General features: G+C 47.8%; 1 protein-coding gene and 1 non-coding gene across 3 annotated transcripts in view; one reads left to right on the top strand and one right to left on the bottom strand.

The window, feature by feature from the left end:
* Positions 1-209: 209 nt before the first annotated feature.
* Positions 210-15,923, bottom strand: part of LYAR (Ly1 antibody reactive) — a 16,485-nt gene continuing 771 nt past the window's right edge. The window contains exons 2-10 of one of the 2 annotated variants that reach the window (XM_023746920.1): positions 13,101-13,154; positions 10,097-10,271; positions 7,845-7,959; positions 6,885-6,992; positions 6,696-6,779; positions 2,465-2,876; positions 2,048-2,134; positions 962-1,047; positions 210-509 (exon numbers count right to left, since the gene is read on the bottom strand). In XM_023746920.1, the coding sequence (XP_023602688.1) occupies positions 375-509; positions 962-1,047; positions 2,048-2,134; positions 2,465-2,876; positions 6,696-6,779; positions 6,885-6,992; positions 7,845-7,959; positions 10,097-10,218 (1,149 nt within the window). In that variant the 5' untranslated portion in view covers positions 10,219-10,271; positions 13,101-13,154 and the 3' untranslated portion in view covers positions 210-374. The remainder of the gene's footprint in view (positions 510-961; positions 1,048-2,047; positions 2,135-2,464; positions 2,877-6,695; positions 6,780-6,884; positions 6,993-7,844; positions 7,960-10,096; positions 10,272-13,100; positions 13,155-15,923) is intronic. The other variant, XM_006106068.3, reaches the window with a different exon arrangement.
* Positions 5,865-5,968, top strand: LOC111823947. Its single transcript, XR_002827052.1, has one exon. It is a non-coding gene; the product is annotated as a U6 spliceosomal RNA (small nuclear RNA).

Here is a 15,923-nt window from a genome sequence, read left to right as displayed (position 1 = left end):
CACTCCCTTTCTGGGCGAACACTACAACTGTACACACCCTTCCATGACACGTTACTGCGCTTGCCTGGGTGGTCTGTCCTCTCCCTAAAGACAACGCAGACCCACCCAGGAGCACTCTGGGATTATCTCCTTCATCCTTGTGATGGAGAAGGGTTTCAAGGACAAGAGGGTAACACCGAAGAACTGCAGGCACCGAGGCTACTGGAGGATTAAGGACAATATAGTTTATTTTCTCATAAAAGATCTACCAAAAATATATATTTTTCTTATAAGAAAACAAAATTTGAGTTGTTATTATTTATTACATGTTTTACAAACAGCAGTGAAAGGAAGAAATCAACAGAATGGACTCAATTTATTAAATACAAAAATGTTCACTTCAGAAGTTTGACCTTGTCCTTGAGTAACTTGAAGGCGGGGTTCTTGCTGACTTTCTTGTTGAAGATGGCCAGGAGCTCCTCTTCAGACCTGTGGTGTTCATTCGTCACCGCGTAATACTGAGCTAACACCTTCGCAAAGGAGAGCGACTGTCAAATAAGGGTCATTGTCCTGAAAATTTACCTAAAATGTCCTTTAACCCACAAGTAGGGCGACAGTAAGAAATAAAAGAAACCCAGGTGCTGGCCACACAGGGTTGTGCTTGTGAAATCGGTGCAGCAGCACATGTGAATGTGAGCACCTGGCTGCATGTGGGTCAGATGTCGATAGAAAACTAAAAACCAGAGAAGAAAGCATTGTTCTGGAATAAAGGATCGCAAACTATCTAGAATAATCATTTCAAAATCACGCACGCACTGCGCCGGCTGAGGAGGGGTGGGAGTCAGCCCCCTTCCCTCCCCACGAGGCCCGAGGGGTTACCAGGGCATCGTAAATGAGACACACACACATTCACAGCACTTGAGGTGTTTTAAAATAAAGAACCGATTCTCCCCAGCTGGTGTACCTAGGTTCATGTGCATACCTTTTTCCTTAGCTTTTTGACTGCTATTTCATTGTCTGGGGCCTGCTTCAGGACTGCTTTAATAGTCCCCTTCCAATTGAATTTACCTACAATACAAAGAATAACATGCATGTTTTGTTGTACTACCAGAAGGGAAAGGAAATGATTTCTGCAACATCTACTTGCTGCCGGGAAATGAATGAATTCTGAGTGGGCAGGGTACCATAACACTGTGGAGCAGGCACTCGGCCTGTCCAATCACAGTAGCCTAAAAGCACCGCTTCCCTTCACCGTTCTTCTTCTCAGAGTGAGCAGGTTAACCAGGCAACATAAACACCATCACCACTACAAATTCCTGTAAAAAGATAAGAGTTGCTTCGAAGGACCTCAGCAAGATTCACTCAGCATCCACGGAGATCGTGGGGCTGAGCACAGTGAGCAACACAGAGGTGAGCGAAAGGAGCTTAACCTTGAACCAGAGGGGACAGCCACAATATCACTGCACATGGGCGACAAGATCCAAAGCCTTCATGTGAATCTATAATCACCTCAAAGTAAACCCTTTAAAAAATTAAAGTTGGGGGGTGAGTTCCAAGCTAAGAGATCTAACCCAACGTGGGCAGTCACTGAACCTCCATCAATAAAGCCTCGCTTCCCATGAGTCCTTGGATCTCCTAACTGGCAGGACCCCGGGGGCAGCTTCGGGCCTGAGGAACGGGAGCAGCTGTGTGGAGGAGGCAGCCTGAAGAGGCAAGGCCAGGGACTGGATTCTGACAAGGACACATGCCAGCCGAGGGAGTGGGATGGCATGGAGTCGAAGCAAGGAGGCACCAGGGACAGACCCAGAGACAAGAGGGGAACAGCCAGGTCTGGCTGGAGGACAGGAAGGGGACCGGGACTTGGAAAGCACACGGGTTTAAGTTCCAAAGATAATGCATACTTCCAATCCAGACTGCTTTCCCCTTAATCCTTCAAGCTAGACAGACACACTGTAGGAGTGACTCAGTCCTCGTGGGTTACTTTGGAGTCACTCCCGCCCTAGAGAAATTTGCTCACCTCCTCCTCCCACCCCAGAGGGCAGAGCTTTCCAAATGACACAAGTGATACCTTTTGCAGGAGCTTCATGGTTTTCTGGTTCTCCGCCTGCAGCCAGTCCCGGGAACTTAATCTTTTTCTTCTTAGAATATGCTTCAGCTAAACAGAGATTTTTAAAAAAATAGAGATTTTGCATTCCTGACATCTTCTACACTTAATGCATCCTCCATGGCCAGCCCCTTCCATCACCTTGCTCATCCCCCAAGCAACCCAGCCTGTGGGGTTTCTCCCCCGGACAGTGGGGGGACAGTGGGGGAAACTGGGAGTTGAGAGGTGAGGCCACTTGCCTGGACTCAGCCCAGGTTGCCCTGACCCCAAAGCTTATGCTCTTTGCATTACTTGGTTCCAAAAGCAAGATCTAACAGATTTTATATACCCCAAACTCAGAGCATGACCATTTTAACAAGCCCTGCAGCATTCGCCACACACCTTCGGAAAGCTTCCGCTTCCTTTTTCCCATGTTTGTCTCTTCCTTGTTCGCATCTCCATTCACTCCACACTCGCCCTTGCTCCTGGGCCCCTGCCTCTTGTTCCCTGCGGGGCCCGTGGCCTCGGGGGCACCCACCCCTCCCGCCTCCTGCTCGGCCTCAGGCCTCATTTTGCGCTTTTTAGACTTCTGACTCTTGGTTTTCTCTTGGTGGTTTTCCAGTTTTAGTTCTTTCTTTTCTTTTTTCCTTTTCTTCTGCCGCTCTTCCTTCCTCTCTCTCTTGTTCTTCTTTGTCTCTGCTTGTCCTTGTGTGGTGTCATTGGCTTTGGAAGGTGCCACCGTGGTGGTCATTTCCGCAGGTGGCTTTGCCACTTGGTTGAGTGGCTTTTGCTCTTGCCCTTTACTGGCTGGTTCCTTTTTATGAAGCAAAACAAGAAACACGTAAGTATTCGTTCCACACACCCCTGTTCACAACCTACATGTATCTACTGAACACTGTTCCAAGGAAAGTGTCTTTCTTACTTACCATTTTAGAACTGTGACCCCCCACAGTTAAAATATAGTAAATACACAAAATGAGAAGAACTCCCCCAGCCCACAACCCCTCTGCATTTTTAAAACATTTTATTTATATATTTTTTAAAATATTTTTATTGATTTCAGAGGAAGGGAGAGTGAGAGATAGAAACATCAATGGTGAGAGAGAATCATTAATCGGCTGCCCCCTGCGCGCCCCCTACTAGAGGCCAAGTCTGCACCCCGGGCATGTGCCCTTGACCGGAATCAAACCCGGGTTCCTTCGGTATACAGCCAATGCTCCATCCACTGAGCCAAACCAGCTGGGGCCCCCTCTCTGCATTTAACAGGCATTTCGTCCCACTGGAAAAGGAAAGAATCCTTAAATCACTTCCGCCAGACCTTTAATTATGGCTCACAATTCACCTTTCTTTCCCATGAAGGTGAGCGCTCACATGGGGCAGAAACTAGGTTTAGGTACCTGCAGGCCTGGGTTCAAGTTCCAGCTCTGTCAATTACCAGGTGACTCAGGGCAAGTTATTTACCTGCTCCAGACCCGTCTCCTCATCTGTACAATGAAAGGCAGGAACCCTTCCTCACACTGTTCACGTACAAATAAAATAAGAAATGTCATGCGCTCAGTGCAGGGCATGCTCAGCGCACCAGCCAATGCACGAGAAAGGCTTTGTAAACGACCAGCGCTACACAGAGGCCTAATCGAACCGTCATTCGGACTAGGTGGGTCCCGAGAGGAAGTCAGGGACACCTGGGCAGTAAAGGATGGCGGCTAAGGAGTCACGAAAAACTAACTACATGCGCTGGGGTGGGGAGAACCTCGCACTCACTGCATCCCTTATTCAAATCAGCACATGGATCATATTTCATATTTTAATTTTTTTAAAATATATTTTATTGATTTTCCACAGAAAGGAAGGGAGAGAGATAGAGTTAGAAACATCGATGAGAGAGAAACATTGATCAGCTGCCTCCTGCACATCCCCCACTGGGGATATGCCCGCAACCAAGGCACATGCCCTTGACCAGAATTAAACCCGGGACCCTCCAGTCCGCAGGCCAATGCTCTATCCACTGAGCCAAACTGGTTTCGGCTATTTTAATTTTTTTTTAAAGCTTTTTATTGATTTCAGAGAGGAAGGGAGAGGGAGAGATAGAAACATCAATGATGAGAGAGAATCATTGATCAGCTGCCTCCTGCACACCCCACACTGGAGATCAAGCCTACAACCTGGGCATGTGCCCTGACCGGGAATCAAACCCGGGACCCTTCAGTCCGCAGGCTGACGCTCTAGCCACTGAGCCCAACCGGCTAGGGCTGGATCCTATTTTTTAAAATAACGTCAGCACAGCTAGTTCCACTGCCTGCCGCACTCCGTGACTCGAAATGTGCGGAAATCTCCACACCAGCCCTGCCCACGAGCTGGCGCAGAGCTACCTACTGAACGGCCGCGGCCCTAAGGTGCCTGTCAGGCAGGGAGAGGGCCAGTGGCAGCAGCTCCGGGAAATCCGGAGACTTATGAGTCCGCAGACCGGACCCAAGTTCCATCGGTGAGTTACCAGCCAGTTTACTTGACAAGTCACCTCCAGTCTTCACCCTCCGGAGTCTAGGTCACAAGAACGGAGCTACTGTCCCCCAAGACAGACCAAATAAAGGACTGGCTTTAACTCAAGTACAATACAAAGTCATGCCTCCCTCTGACACCCATGCTCACCCTCTGGCAGAAGAGTGGTAACTAAATCGGGGTTTTCTCGGTAGCAGTTCAGAGAAAGAAAGTCGTCCAGGCACACGGAGTGGGGGGCAAGGAGCAGAGAATGAGTTCAGGTACAGACTCAGGAGGAAGGGGGCAAAGAAGCTTCCTTCCTGCCCTGTAACTGTGTGTTCATACTGCGTATCGGTTATTATCATCATCACCAAGGGCCCCAGATCTCAGCCCGCCATCTGCCCAGTTCAGACCAAGTCTCTAGCTGGTGCTTTGCCCCCACACCCCAACCCACAGAGGGAAGAGGGGGGAGGCAGGAGGCACACAGCCACCCGCCTGCAGCCACACAACAGTGACTGGTCAATCCATTCCCCATCTTCTCTCTCCTTCATTCCAGGCTCTCCTCCAGTGTGGTCTCCTCAGCACCACCTCACTGACTCTTACCTGACAGAGCACCCTGCTTTGCTCTCTGCCCCTCTTCCTGTCTTCTATTTCTTCCTAGTGCTTTTCACAACCTGGTGTTATAGCAAAACCCCACACATATAGTTGTCTGTCTCCCCCACAAGAACACAGCTGCATGAGGGCAGGAATGATTACAGCTGTATCCAGTGACTGGTGTGCATTGTGCTGGGTATAAAAAGTATCATGTAGAAGAGAAAGCCGCCAACCTAATGCCCAGCACAGAGTAAAGGGAGTGATAAAATTGCAGGCATGAATGAATAGGGCCTCAGGACCGCTCACTTTGCACCAAACACTGGCATGTGTGGTGAAGTTCACGGAACACAGGCAAACCAATAATAAGCTTTTTACCAGGTTACCACGAGCTGTTTACTGACTATTAATTCCTAATATGTTCACAGCTTCAAAAGAACTTTTTAAAAACTACAATTGAACTAAGTCATTTCAAATCTTTGATTCTTAGTAAAAGTAATGGCAATAACCTTTAAAAAATAGGTGCCACATACAGGCCAATTCAGTGATTGGTCATAAGGTTTCAAAGGCCCAATTTGTGTATTTTGAGGCAAATGCTAGATATACTACCAAGATAAACTTTCATTTTTATCTCAGTTTGCTGCCTAAACTATTCTCTCTATAGAAAGCGAATCAACTCCTTACAATGTGACCAAAAGAAAAGACCAGCCAGACTATTGTTTTTTAAACTACTGATGAGCTCACTCCAGCAGCACATATACTAAGCTTGGAACAATACAGAGATTGGCATGGCCCCTGCACAAGGAGGACACGCAAATTCATGAAGCGTTCCATACTTACCAAAACTATTAAAGATATAACTCTCTGAGTGGGATGTAAGCTCCAAAAAATTCTCCCTCCACTGGAAGGGAAGAGACGGTGCTTACCGAGTGCCCGCTGAAAGGTGGGCACAGGTGGGTGCTTTTGTAGTCTCATCTACTTTAAAACCACAGCAGGTAAGGGCCCTGGTGACCCCTCTCCCCTTACCTAGAAGACCACCTAGGCACTCGGTCCTCACCTGCTTATCTTCCTGCACAGCACTATCGCCACCTGAGCTAGTTCAGTTTTGTTCATGGCCTGGCACAGATCAGGCACTCATAAGTACTGAATAAATGAATGAATGAATGAATGAATGAATATGATCCACTTTTTAAAGAAAAGGAAACTGAGGCTCACAAGACAAGTAACGTGCCCAAGAACAAAAATATGGCAGAGAGCAGCAGGGATTCAATCCAGGTCTGCCAGACACCCAGAGCTCCTGTTCTTCCGGATACGTCCACTGCCTGCTTTCTAAGCAAACCGTTCCAGGTTAGCTGCTACCATTGTCAAACATGGGGATGAAATATCTTTCCGTGCACAATAAGGAACTCTTCTCTGCAAGGCATTGAGTTATTCCTTCCCATAAATGAAGGCCCAAGAGGCTCTCTGAAAAAGAAGGCTGTCTTGACCTCCAAAAATAAGACATTCCCACCGCATTATTAGTAAGCATGTCTGCCACGCGACAAATCTAAAATTAGGTCTGACTTACATTGCTGGAAGCTTCAGAAAAGATATTCCACACCTGCTCCAGAATCAATTCATTATGAACTTTTAAACTGTTCTTCATCCAGTTCTATAAGGAAAAAAAGGGGGGGGGGAGAATCCCATTGGACAGGTAAACACAGCTGTCCCTGATGGGCCCATATCCCCAGTCAGGGAAGCCATATCAAATACATACCTGAAATTTTGCCTTTTTCCTGGGAATGTTGTCAAACCCACTAATTTGCTCTAAAAGTTCTCTCACTTTGGGGCTGACATTGGGTCTTTTTATTAATTCATTAACTTTCTACAAAAAAGAAAGACAAAACAAAGATAATAAATAACTGACATACGTTTCATGTAGCCAGGGCTACAGAATCCACATGTCAAGTCCCAATTTTGTATTAATGTCTATTCTTTTTTTTTTTTTTTTTAAATATATATTTTATTGATTTTTTTACAGAGAGGAAGGGAGAGAGATAGAGAGTTAGAAACATCGATGAGAGAGAAACATCGACCAGCTGCCTCCTGCACATCTCCCACTGGGGATGTGCCCGCAACCCAGGTACATGCCCTTGACCGGAATCGAACCCGGGACCCCTCAGTCCGCAGGCCGACGCTCCATCCACTGAGCCAAACCGGTTTCGGCTAATGTCTATTCTTATAAATTCAATATAGCATTGGAAGTCCTGGCCAGAGCAAGTAGGCAAGAAGACGAAATAAAAGGCATCCTAGTTGGAAAGCAGTAAAATTATCTCTGTTCTCAGCCAACATGGTCTTACATGTGGAACACCCTACAGATTCTTCAAAAAGCACCTTTGGAACCAATAAACAAATTCAGCAGAACTGCACTCAAATATCAAGTTGCATTTCTACAAACAGACAATCTGAAAAGGAAGCTAAGAACTTAAACAAGGAATGTATGTAATACTTACCGAGTTAAAACTACAAAACACTGCTGAAAGAAAGAAGACACAAACAAATGGAACGGTTCATGGGCTGGAAGCCTTAGTAAGATGTCAACACGACCCTTAGTCTAGCTCAGACATGCTGCTTCTGGGTCTTGTCGGCATGGGTGAGGCATTTATTCTTCGTTTCTTAGGCTTCCAAAGAAAAGTGGAAGGCGTCAGCTGAGACTACTGGACGACTCGGAACGTACCTGCACCCACGCCTGCTGTTTGATATCGCCTTTGTGGGCTTTCCCTTCGTAACCTTTGCCGCCGTACTTCTGGTCTTCGCTTATGCATTTCACATGGTTTTTGTAGTCCTCGCCCCTGTGAGGTGACAGAGGTCCCACCGTTAGGTGCATTCTCAGTGGCGGCTGCGTGATGTCAGCACGCTGCTCCTGCCTTTGGCAGTCCACGCCAGCCCACTGCGCACACCTCCACCTACTTCACTTACTGTGCTCACATCCTGCTGCAGAAACACATTTCCCAGCTCCACACTGTTCAATAGGAAACCCACCACCAAACTTTCCATACATGTTTTAAACAACAGGAATATTGAATCATACTGTTGTACAACTGAAACTAATTTAATGTTGTATGTCAACTAGAGGCCTGTTGCACGAAGAGATTCGTGCAATAAGCCTTCCCTTCTCCTGGCTGCCAGCACTGGTTTTCCTCCGGCACCCGGGACCCAGGCCTTCGCTCCGGCTGGAGCCGCCTTCCGTCTTCCATCTTTGCTCCGCTGCTTGGAGCCTACATATGCAAATTAACCGCCATCTTTGTTGGCGGTTAATTTGCATATCGTGCTGATTATCCAATGGGAGGCGTAGCGAAGGTATGGTCAATTACCCTGTTTGTCTATTATTAGATAGGATTATATTTCAATAAATATGAACTAGACCACCAACTTACACCATACACAAGAATAAACTCAAAATGGATAAAGGACTTAAATGTACGACAGGAAACCATAAAAATTCTAGAAGAATACAAAGGCAACAAAATCTCAGACATATGCCAAAACAATTTCTTCACTGATACAGCTCCTAGAGCAGTTGAAACTAAAGAGAAAATGAACAAATGGGACTACATCAAAATAAAAAGCTTCTGCACAGCAAAAGAAATCATCAACAAAACAACAAGAAAACCCACCTCGTGGGAAAACATATTTGCCAACGTCATATCTGATAAGGGCTTAATCTCCAAAATTTATAGGGAACTCATACAACTTAACAAAAAGAAGATAAACAATCCAATCAAAAAATGGGCAAAGGATCTACATAGACACCTTTCAAAAGAGGACATTCAGAAAGCCAAGAGACATATGAAAACATGCTCAAAGTCACTAATCATCCGAGAGATGCAAATCAAAACAACAATGAGGTACCATCTCACACCTGTCAGAATGGCCATCATCAACAAATCAACAAACGACAAGTGCTGGAGAGGATGCGGAGAAAAAGGAACACTTGTGCACTGCTGGTGGGAATGCAGACTGGTGCAACCACTATGGAAGGCAGTATGGAGGTTCCTCAAAAAATTGGAAATGGAACTCCCATTTGACCCTGTGATCCCACTTCTAGGAATATATCCCAAGAAACCAGAAACACCAATCAGAAAGGATATATGCACCCAGATGTTCATAGCAGCACAATTCACCATAGCTAAGATCTGGAAACAGCCTAAGTGCCCATCAGTAGATGAATGGATTAGAAAACTGTGGTACATCTACACGATGGAATACTATGCTGCTGTTAAAAAGAAGGAACTCTTACCATTTGCAACAGCATGGATGGAACTGGAGAGCATTATGCTAAGTGAAACAAGCCAGTCAATGAAGGAAAAATACCACATGATCTCATTCTTTCATGGATAATTAAGACCATTACAAACTTTCGAACAATAATAAATACGGTGGCAGAGCTGCCTCAAACTGATTGTCGAACTGCAGTGGGAAGGCCAGGGAGGGTTGGGGGACAGGAGGGAGGGGAGTAAGAGATCAACCGAAGGACTTGTATGCATCCATATAACCATAACTAATGGACATAAGACACTGGGGGGTAAGGGAGGGCAGGGGCTTGTCAAGGGTGGGGGGGGGGGGAAGGACACTTATGTAATACCCTTTGTAATACTTATAGCGAAAAATAAAAATAAAAAAAATATATATATTTTTATTGATTTCAGAGAGGAAGGGAGAGGGAGGGAGAGATAGAAACATCAATGATGAGAGAGAATCATTGTTTGGCTGCCTCCTGCACGCCCCCTACTGGGGATCGAACCCGCAACCCGGGCATGTGCCCTTGATCGGAATGGAACCTGGGACCATTCAGTCCACAGGCTGACGCTCTATCCACTGAGCAACACCAGCTTAGGCATGCTTCTATTTTTTAAAGCTTTGTGGAAACAGTGCTTCCAACACTGGCCTGGGCCTTTACTATGGATACAGGAGTTACTCGGAACTTACCAGAAATCTTTACCGCAGTCAATGCAGGAAAGGCACTCGCAGTTCCTGCAGACAGCCACATGCTTTTCCACCTGTATTTTCTTCACTGATTCACCACATGCATTGCATGTAAAAAATACCATTTTTAGCTAAATGATGAAATATTCTCTATCCAAGATAGGCTTTAAATCTTGTCCTAAAAAGATTAAAAGGAAAGGGGAAAAAAGGTAATTATCATTATAATCTGAACTTTTATTCCCAATAAATGATCATACAGCTAACTTTTCAACCATAATTTCACATGAAAATAACTACAAATAACAAATCAAAGTTGATTAACAATCTATATATAACTCTACCACCATGTAAGCAAAATTATAATTAACAGTGATACTAACAGCTAAGATGAGTGCATGCACACCATGTGCTGGGCCCTCTAAGAGCTTTGCACATATTAACTTATTTAATCCTCACAGCACCCCTGTGAGGGAAAAACTATTGTTCACACTTTACATGAGGTATTGAAACAGAGAGATTAAGTAACTTGCCCAAGGTCACACAGCAGTAGAATCAGGATTTAAACTTGGCAGCTGTCTCTAAGGATGAAGTTTTGGGGGCATTAAGTAAAATATCTTACATTTTCTAGTAACTTTCTTTCTCTCTCCCTCCATCCCTCCTTCCCTTTCTCACACTTAGGTGTGCACTGCAAATTATCTCAGGTCCCCAAATCCAGGAAGAGCAGAATGAGGGGAGGGGAGGGAGCTTTACAGAGCAGAGAAGACGCCTACAAATGATTTCTACAGGGCACACAAACATTCCCGTCGGCACTGCTATGCATCCTCAGTGTTAATACAGGAGGGTGTGCCCTCAGGCTGAGGGGGGGGGGGGGCTCCTTCTGTGGCTCCTTGTGGGATCGATAGAGAAATGGAACCTGCAGCTGCCCTAACTGCTGGGCACTGGACCACTGGAGGGCGGTCACAGACCCGGGTGTCCCAGCACTGTGTCAGCATGACCTGTGCCGGTACAGATACATAACCATTTAAAATTTCATGGCGCTGCCACTGTGCTCCAAAACACACCCCCATCTGCAAGTGTGACCGTCCCAGTAACTTTCCATGTGAGAGGACTCTTGTTTTCTATCCAAGCTACACAGCAAAATGATTGGGAACTGCTGAACCCGGCACTTCCTTGCTCACTATGAAAATTAAGGCAAGGATCAAGTAAATGGGTGCAATTTGCTTCAGGGTAAGACTTCTCCCCAAATCCTCAGCACCAAGGAGCACCTGCTGGTTCGCGGGGCCTGCTCACGCCTGCATCACGCTCCTCTACCGCCCTGGTCACTGCCCAGGTAACTCCTGAGCAGAGACCGGAACTGCTCACGCCCACTCAGCCTTGAGTGGAAATGTACATCCTGGCTGCAGCTCCAGGCTTGACAAAGGCCCAGCTGATCTCTCATGGAGGCCTCTGGCTCTTCCTGGCACTGCGGACATCAGCGCGCCTGACGGGCTACACGAAAACGCAGGCCCTGGTCCCGGGTCCCCCTCCTCAGCTCGCCATCCGGGTCAGTGAGCAAGGGAGGGCATGTGGTCAGCTACAGCCTGGCACCGAATCCAGAGGAAAGCAACACGGCTGTCTGCTCTAGGATGTGCAGCGGCCACACCATCTTCTCACCTGGTTGTGGTGAAGACGTGTGACACAGCTGCCAGCCTGGGGAGCTGGCATCATGGCTGTGACGCAGCTCCCTCCAAGCTTAGCACTCTGCACAGGCAGACGGATGCTCAGACGGATGCTGCCTTCCCCTCAGGGAGAACAAGGGCTGGAGCAAGAACCAGCACCACCTAATCAAGTCAGTAGTCTGGAGGGCACTCTGGTACAAGAACAAGGGCAAACCATCAACTCGGCACCGAGAAACAGATGGCCATTGTCCACACAAGGTAGGAGCAGAGCGATAAGCCACGTATCTGCTGAACAAATGTAAGTTCTTTCATAATGAAACTCAACAATGAAAAATACTCCTCAGAGTGAAGCTACGGCCAAGAGCCTTCGGGCCTTCCCTGCTGAAGTCTCCTGTTTTCTGATTGCAGGGGAGGAGGGGGGGAGGGGGCTTCGGTAAGTGTGCGATCCCATTGGGAAGCTCGGTCTGTCATCACGGAAGGTCCGGAGTTAAAGGCCTGGGCGGGACAGGTGGAAGCAAACCGGCTGGACGGAAAGAAGCCAGTGATGTTGACAAAAAAGATGCTGTGAGTATCTGTGCAAAATTCCTCTCTGGGGATGAGCCACAGGCAGTGTAAACATCAGTCAGGAGGGGATTAGGCTGATCACATGTCCACCAAAAAAATACCCCAACCTCTTCCCTCAGTCTGTACGGCTAATGCCCACAGCTGGAGACGTGCTCCTTTTCCTTCACAGGCCGAACGCAGGGCTTGCACAGTGAGTCAGAACCTTGGCTGCGTTTTTACTCTTGATATGAAAGGGGAACACTGTGGCCACCTGCTTGCTAAGGAGATAAATGAGGCCTGTGAGGAGCTTACCCCCCACTTATTCAGAGCCCAGAGGACATCCCAGCACCAGCTGAGGGTCACCTTGATCAGGCCTCACGCCCACCCAGCCCCCGGGGGAAAGACCTGTCACTTATGCAGGAAGCACTTGTGTGTCTTTGTGGGGGGTGGGCTGCAAGGAACAGCAAGCCGAAAGCCGTCCTAACACTTGGAGTGCGGGTGAATTTCCCGCCAAAATATAAGATGGCTCTGTCTTTTGGTTTTGTTCCATCCACCAAAAGGGTGGATTACAAACAAATATTTGGTAATACGCAGTTACAATCGGCCAGAGTTTACACGTTTCCCGCACTCCACCGCAAATCTATATGAACCGAGTTTTAAGACGGCTCCCGCGGAGTACGCGCAATTCACGCGAGCCGACTTAACTCGTTTCCCGCACTCCAAGTCCTAACTGCACGGCAGACAGGAAGGGGCCAAGGCTCAGTGCAGGCGAAACAATCTCAGAAGTGCAAATGCGACACACTTACAAAAGTACACCATGTGAAAAGTCAGTCCCTCCAACTGAAGATAGCAAGCATTGCCTAAAACAAAAAATTAAACTCATTAACATTTCACAAGACTAAGTAAATGTTAGAGAAATTTAAATAATTAAACAGAAATGGTAAATTTGTAACAGAAATGAGGGGAGCTGAAAGCATGCTGCAGGAAGACGCTGGGACACCGTCTGCGGGGCTCGGATGTCAAACACGGCAGTGTGTGGCCCCAAGTGTGAAAAGATGGCATTCTCTGCGGGGCTGAACCTCCACCAGAGCCCGCTTTTCCTTCCCTGGCTCCTCGCCTGCCCAAGGCTGGGTCCCGCTGAAACCGGTTTGGCTCAGTGGATAGAGCGTCGGCCTGCGGACTGAAGGGTCCCAGGTTCGATTCCGGTCAAGGGCATGTGCCTGGGTTGCGGGCACATCCCCAGTAGGAGATGTGCAGGAGGCAGCTGATCGATGTTTCTGTCTCATCGATGTTTCTAACTCTCTATCCCTCTCCCTTCCTCTCTGTAAAAAATCAATAAAATATATTAAAAAAAAAAAAAAAAAAAGGCTGGGTCCCAATCCAGCCACAGAGACAGATGCTGTGTCCTTCCTTCTAGAGAAGGGCAAGTAGGACGCAAGGTTGCGACATCTGGGTCCTCGCCCCAGATGTCGCTGTAAGTCAACTCAGCAGAATTTACTGAAGGCCAAGTGTGCACTGGGATCCATATACCCAGGTACCCCCCCCCCCAAAAAAAATATGGACCAAGTCCTCTGTGTGAGCTTCTGCTGTCTATTCGTCTGACTGGGCAATTTACTGAGTTCTCATCACGTGCTGTGATCTGAGAAAAGGGTGATGAATGACGAACACAGCCATTAGCTCTCCACAAAGCCATTTCCCATCTATGATCACAACGGACCACCACCCAGACTCAGGGCGGCTGTGATCTGCCTGGAGACGCCTGCCTGCCTCTCCGCCATGACTTGTCGTGTCCTTGGCCATCCCTTGGCATCTGGGATCTTGAGACCCTCATCCCCCAAAACTCAGAGGCTCTACAAACGACCTTCCCCTTTAAAATACAAGGACCCTAAGTCTTAGATCTTAAATATGAGGACTGAGCAAACTACCGCGTCACAGGGAGGAGGACAGGGGTGGGGAAATGGTGCCAAGTTGAGGGGCAGAGACAGCATCCGCCAGGGGTTGGGGCCGTCAGGAACTTATCAACATGCAGCCATGTCCTGCTGAACTGGGCCTGGACTGATCTGGGCTGCAGCCCGCATCTGCCCATCAAAACCTAAATGACCTCAAGGTGCGCTAACTTGAATCTGCTTACCTATAAAATCTTACGAGCATTGTGCAGAAAATGAAATAAGATACCAGCTATGAAAGACTCCTCCTTCCCCAATGGTAGGATTTGATTTGCACATCAATGCTGTCACACCCAGTCCCCACCTAAACCCATACTTCTTTAAGATGACCTCAATCCCCCCATCTTTCTTCATAAGTTCACTCCCACCCCACTGGGGCTACTCTACCACCCTGTTCCCTGATAACAGGTTTCGTTCTGGGATTGGATTTGTGGTGATTTTTAACCTCCTCCCACTCTACATTTTTACAAAAATGACAGTTACTATTCTTAAAACACTAGAGGCCCGGTGCATGAAATTCGTGCGGGGGGGGGGGGGGGGCGGGGAGGTCCCCTCAGCCCAGATTGTGAGAAGGCGCAGGCCAGGTTGAGGGGCCCCACTGGTGCACAATAGGGGCTGGGGAGGGACTTGGGAGGTTGGCCAGCCGGGGAGGAACCATGAAAGGGCTACAGGGCGTGTCCGGCCCACCTTGCGCCTTGCTTATTCCCGATTGGCCAGACCCCAGCAGCAAGCTAACCTACTGGTTGGAGTGTCTGTCCTCTGGTGGTCAGTGCACTTCATAGCGAGTGGTTGAGCGGCCTTAGCATATCATTAGCATATTACACTTTGGTTGGTTGAACGGCTGACTACACGACTGGACACTTAGCATATTAGGCTTTTATTATATAGGGTTCTCTCACACACATACACACAGACCTAAACCCCATCACCACCACCACCACCAAAAGAGCCCTGTGACAGGCCAGGCTGGCAACCTCAGCAGTCCCCACGAGCACTGTGACCTCAGCTAGTCATGTTCCCCTGAACTTCCAAGTTCTCCCATCTGTGAAACAAGGGGTCAGGCCAACAAGACCATCCTGAGCCCCTTTCAGAAGTAGAATTCCAAGAAACCATGGGGATGGTGCAAGGGAAGGCCAGACGAGCATGTGCTGTCCACCGAGCAGGTCAGTGGTTCTCAACCTTCCTAATGCCGCGACCCTTTAATACAGTTCCTCATGTTGTGGTGACCCCCCAACCATAAAATTAATTTCGTTGCTACTTCATAACTGTAATGTTGCTACTGTTATGAATTGTAATGTAAATATCTGATATGCAGGATGTATTTTCATTGTTACAAATTGAACATAAAGCATAGTGACTAATTACAAAACAGTATGTAATTATATGTGTGTTTCCGATGTCTTAGGGACCCTGTGAAAGGGGTCTTACCCCCCAGTTGGGGGACCCCCAGGTTAGAAATCCCGGGGTTGGGTTCTCCCCCCCTTCCCCCTTAACCCCCCGAAGGGGGGGTGAATCCCCCGAGGACTTCTTCTTTTCTTTTTGAAAAAAACCCCCAGGTGGGTAGGTCCCCCCCTTTCCCCCCCACAGGGGAACAAACTGGGGGGGGGGGAAGCCACCTCCTCCCCCCCCCCCCCCCCCCCACACACACACACTACATCGCCAGTACGGCCTGAAGCAGCATCC

This window comes from Myotis lucifugus, unplaced genomic scaffold, assembly GCF_000147115.1.
Source record: "Myotis lucifugus unplaced genomic scaffold, Myoluc2.0 scaffold_762, whole genome shotgun sequence".
NCBI classification, from domain to species: Eukaryota; Metazoa; Chordata; class Mammalia; order Chiroptera; family Vespertilionidae; genus Myotis; species Myotis lucifugus.
This window is presented reverse-complemented; position numbering and strand designations above follow the sequence as displayed.